The 5,670-nt window shown below is 39.0% G+C and overlaps 1 protein-coding gene, 1 long non-coding RNA gene and 1 other non-coding gene across 5 annotated transcripts in view; all 3 read right to left on the reverse strand.

Moving 5' to 3' along the window:
* Positions 1-2,342, reverse strand: part of LOC113472650 — an 11,200-nt gene extending 8,858 nt beyond the window's left edge. The window contains exon 1 of the long non-coding RNA XR_003394874.1: positions 1,687-2,342. This is a non-coding gene — a long non-coding RNA (uncharacterized LOC113472650). The remainder of the gene's footprint in view (positions 1-1,686) is intronic.
* A 116-nt stretch (positions 2,343-2,458) lies between these two features.
* On the reverse strand, positions 2,459-2,615 carry LOC113472651. The gene has a single exon (XR_003394875.1). It is a non-coding gene; the product is annotated as a U1 spliceosomal RNA (small nuclear RNA).
* An 825-nt stretch (positions 2,616-3,440) lies between these two features.
* Positions 3,441-4,317, reverse strand: LOC113472649 (mucin-17-like). 3 transcript variants are annotated; one of them, XR_003394872.1, is made up of 2 exons: positions 3,551-4,316; positions 3,441-3,512 (listed from the first exon to the last, which is right to left on the reverse strand). XR_003394872.1 is itself a non-coding variant. In XM_026832442.1 (2 exons), exons 1-2 carry the CDS (start codon positions 4,301-4,303, stop codon positions 3,734-3,736), a joined length of 534 nt encoding a protein of 177 aa, XP_026688243.1. In that variant the 5' UTR covers positions 4,304-4,317; the 3' UTR covers positions 3,441-3,733. The 3 variants fall into 3 exon arrangements, 2 of the variants coding, with proteins under 2 accessions (XP_026688243.1, XP_026688244.1); XM_026832442.1 differs by having other exon boundaries at positions 3,441-4,218; positions 4,255-4,317; XM_026832443.1 differs by having other exon boundaries at positions 3,441-4,206; positions 4,243-4,316.
* Between the last annotated feature and the right edge of the window lie 1,353 nt (positions 4,318-5,670).

Genomic DNA, 5,670 nt, shown 5'->3' on the forward strand with positions numbered 1-5,670 from the left:
CCCGTCCGTGGCGTACTTTATCCTAAATAGATGAGGTTCGTTCTCGTAACAGCCGGCTATCTCCTATCCTATTAGTTCTGTTGCTGAAATTTGATAGAGGGAACTGTAACTGTTGTCTTGTCGTCCCGAAAGCAAAGAAAGAAGGAAGGTGATAGAAAATCAGACATTCTGAGAACTGAGAACGAACTTTATCTGTTTAGGAGAAAATCCACCCCGGTCGGGAATCGAACCCAATTCGAAACGCTTACAAGGCGCTAGGTCGAGGGGTCCAATCTCGCCCGGAGCGAATTTTATCCTAAACATATGAGGTTCTTTCTCGGAATGTCTGACTATCTCCTCTCTTTGCTTTTGGGACGATAAGACTTTAGCAGTTTTCCCTCTATTAAACTTAAAAAAAAAGAATTTCGGCACGTTTGATTTGTTTCACACTCGGTAACTTTGTAAAGGTCCTTTTTATTATCTATTGAATTGTGTTTTCCAGGCAATACAATAATGTATGTATACCAGACTTTACACTAACCGGAAATCTAACCTGTTGACATGATAACAGAACAATGTCTTTAGGGTTTTTCTCAATAAAAGTAATATTTTTTATTTTATTTAAAATATACAATATAAATTAATACAATCAAAATATTATACTTTTATCATTATAATAGCAGTAGTTATAAGTAGTGTAATAAATATTTTACAATATCAAATCAAAAATCACTTGTTTGTCAAATAAAATCCACTCAACTGATTCTAAGCAATGGTAGGTATTCTATTTTGTAATGATGAGGCACACGAAACATACCTTATTACACCCGTCTACAACATTACATGTCATTTCTCGCGCAGTCCATCTCTCATTCCTCTTTGCAACTATTTCTCAGCTTTTGTTCATTAGGTACCTTCATTATATATCATAATCAAACGAAGCAACGAGGTTCCCCTTGGGATTTCGCCTTTTATTTGCCTGTAATTTTCTTCCACGTTCTTCTGTTCTATTAGTAAAGTGTCTCTCTCAGTCACACTATTCCTGAAGGCAACTTTTCACACTTGCATTCCGCAACTTATTTTGACATCACCGTGAAAATTAAACTCAAAAATGACCACAATACCATGGCTCTAAATTTATGACACACTAACAAGAATAAAAAGAGAATCGAGTAGCCCCGAGACTTACAAGTGACACGGGAAAGGAAACTGGCCTAATGGTCAGTGTCTCAACATATGTAAGTAACAAACACAATATACACGGGAAATTTTATACTTCAATTCAGCGTTTCCTTATCTTGTACAAAACAAAAGCAAGGTTTGTACAACATCTGAATATGGGGTAAGGTTTTTATTAGAGCTGAAAATATCCGGATAAATCCGGAACTGGAGTCCGGATATCTGGATCCGCGGCTTCAAATAAAAAGCACAAAGAGTTCAATTAAAAAGCTAATTTTGGTCGCAAACACTCTCCATTTGCAGTAAAATATCGTATAACTCTGTTTTCGTTACGGTATTAAAAATATCTAATGAGGAATCAGTTTTAACTTGAATGAACTTTGTCTCGGTCCATAAATGGTGCAATACAAAATAGTGTGTCCAAATATTGTATTTCTAGGGGCCACTTTTTGTCTTAACACTAATGAAAGAGATTATAGGATCTAAAATACTCTATGAGTGGTAGAAACATATGTTACACTATCGGACATGTCATTGGTCATTGGTTACTTTGTCAAAGGAGCTTTGCTATAGGTCAATTACAATATTTTGCCTACATATCTTCCAACTTAATTACCTATTGGTTCAATATTTGGACTATCAAATTTGAATTGTTGAGTCCTATTTCACAGTCAATTTAGGACAGTTCAAATATAGGTTCAATGAAGAATCTGAATCCAACCTGAATTTTTTTTTCGGGCTATCAATCAAATTCTCAATTTAAAATTCAAATTTATTAAATTCACCCAAAAGTGACAAAGAAAAGCATTTCAATTAAGAATTTCCTGGTTACAATACGTGTACTTTGTTATCCTTTCTACGAGATTATGAACCTAAGTTCCCTAAACCACAAAGCTACGAGTTACACTAGATCAGATTTCTAAGGACTAAATTTCTGAGGAAGTCGCAGGACCGAATCCATCTCAGTAAAGCTCTAAGACGTCACGCAATTAAACCAAATTAGTCTCTATACAGATGGTTTCGTTTTTCCGAATTCTTCGTACAATAAATTACATACAGTCATAGAGATATCTTAGGACGTCGTAAAACTAAAAATCGTATCTAGACACTAATGTAACCGTAGTCTAATGAGTTTCACATTAGAAGTATGTTTTTTTTTTTCAAATGATGGACCTTTTGGAGTCACAATACCAATTAAACCAAATTCGTCTCTATGCAGATGGTTTCGTTTTTCCAAACTCTTCGTACAATAAATTACATACATAGAGATATCTTAGGACGTCGTAAAACTAAAAATCGTATCTAGACACTAATGTAACCATAGTCTAATGAGTTTCACATTAGAAGTGTGTGTTTTTTTAGGCCATTTTCTTTACGTTTTTGAAGTGCAATGGAAGGGCCTCACCCTGGAGGAACCTCCTTGTTGATCAAGGTTAACCTCCACGCCAGGTAAGTATTTGAGTCAGCTCCCATGGCGTAGTGGTCACTGCACTCGCCTTGCACGCGGGAGACCCGGGTTCGATTCCCGGCGGGGTCAAGAAATTTGTATCATGCAAATGATTGATCCCGTGACTGGCTGTTGCGGGGCCCACTCAGCCTCGTGAGGAAAATGAGTAGCTATGACATGTAAATGCGCATAGCGACCGGTGCCAGCATGGTAGGTAAACATTGGTTGTTAGGATTATTGAGATATGTAGTGGGAAAAATCCTACAGTGCTGCAGTGAGCACCAAAGTTGTGACATAATAACAAAGAAATTGCATTTACATTTTTTACATTAGAGATTGGAACTTTGGGACCTGAAGTGTCTGCTGGTTTGGCCTGCTGCACGAAGAGAAAAACTAGAGTGCCGGAACCGAGTGACTGGGTACCGGCACTCTAATATTAGTGCTTTATTTAGACTGTCGAATTAGGACATGTGGTCCCTTTATCTCAACAGTTTAATATTGCATCACTTTATTTGACAGTTGAATATGGAACTCTAGGTATATCAGGACGCTCGACACATTACTTTCGTCAACATCTGTGTGGACTGTGAACCCAGCTTTGTTTAAACTTTAGAAAGTTTAGTTTGTTTTAATAGATGAGTGTTCCACCGCCGTTTTTATTTCGTAGCAATGGAACAACTGCTACATTAGACGCTTTTGGCCTGTGTCGTAGCATGCCCATCCCGTAGTATGCCTCTCATCAGATGGGCGAGAAGAGACACAATACTTTCCATTTAGGTGCTGGGTCAACACGAGAACACCCGTTGAAATATTTAACGTGTTATTGTCGCTGGGCAACGAATATTATAGAATTAGGGGCTATTAAGCTTTTCTGTCTCGTGAAATAGGTCTAAAACTGTGTCCACAACTCGGCCATCGATCGATGTCGACTGAAACCGTCCACACTGCCTCGACAACATAGCTTCACCTCGTCGATCGACGGCCGTCCACTATGTGTGGACACAGCTTAAGGTCTTCTCGGAAGCACAGTAAATACTTGTATAATCTAGTATCCATTTATTGTTAAAATCACACTCATGTAATAAAACGAAGTCGGATCCAAGGATAATTTAAGGATAAATGACTCTATCAGGAAGAAGGTTCTCTGGACACAGGAGATGACTGTTCACGTTCAATATTGTTGGGGGATAAAGTATTTTCCTCTGCAGGATGAGGACCATTAGGAGGTAAAACAGTGGTATTAGGATCTGAGGAATGTGAAGCAGTTAATGCTGTGTTGGGATTTGAGGATGGTGTGGAATTTCCTTCTGCAGTATTATCGTTTGTATTAGGATCAGAGGAAGTAGGAGTAGTCATTTCAGAGCCACGAGTAGCAGGGTTCAAGGAGGGTAAGGGGTTCTCATCTAGGTTTGGAGCAGGATTAGAGGACAACAGGGAATTCACACCAGGAGCATTAGCAGCGATAACGTTTGTATTAGGATCCGATGAGATTGAACAAGTAACAGGCCTGATAGTATTAGGAGGAGAATTTGAACACAATGTAGCAGGAGCTACGGTATCGGGGAGGTCACTATTCTCACTGGACGGAGTAGGAGTAATATTTGTATTAGGAGATTCAGGTTGAGTAGAAGTAATATTTGTATTAGGAGCAGTAGGATGGAGGAGGTTACAATTCATATTTGACGGAGTAGGTGTCATATTTCTATCAACACATTCAATAGCTCAAGTAAAACATTTGTTAGGAAAATGAAGGAATTCACCCATTATTTTCAGTCTAGCCTACATCCTAGCTCTAGTTACCACCCTCATTATAGCTTGGTTAGGGTCCAAGAAAATCAAACCTAGAGCTTAGACCAGGTGATAGGTACTGATCAATCCAAGCAAGGTATTAACTTCTCTTACCAACTTACCATGTTATTCAAGTAGGAAACCTTTCACTCACTACCTTGGCTGATCCAAAAGCTGTGGAATTGACCCAGAGTTTCCTCCAACATATCCATTACATTCAGGTAAGTACATACTGTATTAGCATGTGAGGAGTAGTGTTATTGTCGCTGGGCAACGAATATTATAGAATTAGGGGCTATTAAGCTTTTCTGTCTCGTGAAATAGGTCTAAAACTGTGTCCACGACTCGGCCATCGATCGATGTCGACTGAAACCGTCCACACTGCCTCGACAACATAGCTTCACCTCGTCGATCGACGGCCGTCCACTATGTGTGGACACAGCTTAAGGTCTTCTCGGAAGCACAGTAAATACTTGTATAATCTAGTATCCATTTATTGTTAAAATCACACTCATGTAATAAAACGAAGTCGGATCCAAGGATAATTTAAGGATAAATGACTCTATCAGGAAGAAGGTTCTCTGGACACAGGAGATGACTGTTCACGTTCAATATTGTTGGGGGATAAAGTATTTTCCTCTGCAGGATGAGGACCATTAGGAGCAGTAAGACCTTAGCACTAGCAGTTACAGTTCCCTCTATCAAACCCCTTTGAAAAGATTTCAAAATTGTACAGTTTCTCCTTGTCAACTTCCAGACACCCTGTAGGAGGAATAGGATAGGTGGGTCTGTTTTCAGACCACCCTGTTGATATGGGAGTCAGATTTCTAATCCTATACTGATCTACATAAGAAATGGGCTCGGATGTGATTCAGCCAGTTCAGCCTATACAATATGTGACCTATGAACCCCCTATGTGTTAACATCACAATTAACCCTTACTGGTCATTCTGTGATAAAATGTACTTCTCTAGAGATCTTCTCATCTTCTCTCCCCTTTCAACATATTTGTCTCTCCATCTCTCACTTCCTCCTTTAATTTCTCCCCTGTACAGTGAATGACCTGTGGACCCTCAACAGGTTAAGAAATTTAACCCTTTGACTCTCCACTCTGTGATAAAATGTTTTTCTCTATGAGGTTCTCTTCGGACTCTTCCTCTCGCCCCTGACCATGTGACCCATGAACCCTCAACAGGTTAACATATTAACCCTTCAACTGTTCACTTTGTGATGAAAATTTTCCCTAGTCTTTTTCTTTTTTTCTCTAGTTTCTATTT

The sequence above is a fragment of the Diaphorina citri genome, unplaced genomic scaffold (genome assembly GCF_000475195.1).
Source record: "Diaphorina citri unplaced genomic scaffold, Diaci psyllid genome assembly version 1.1 scaffold6786, whole genome shotgun sequence".
NCBI lineage: Eukaryota > Metazoa > Arthropoda > Insecta > Hemiptera > Psyllidae > Diaphorina > Diaphorina citri.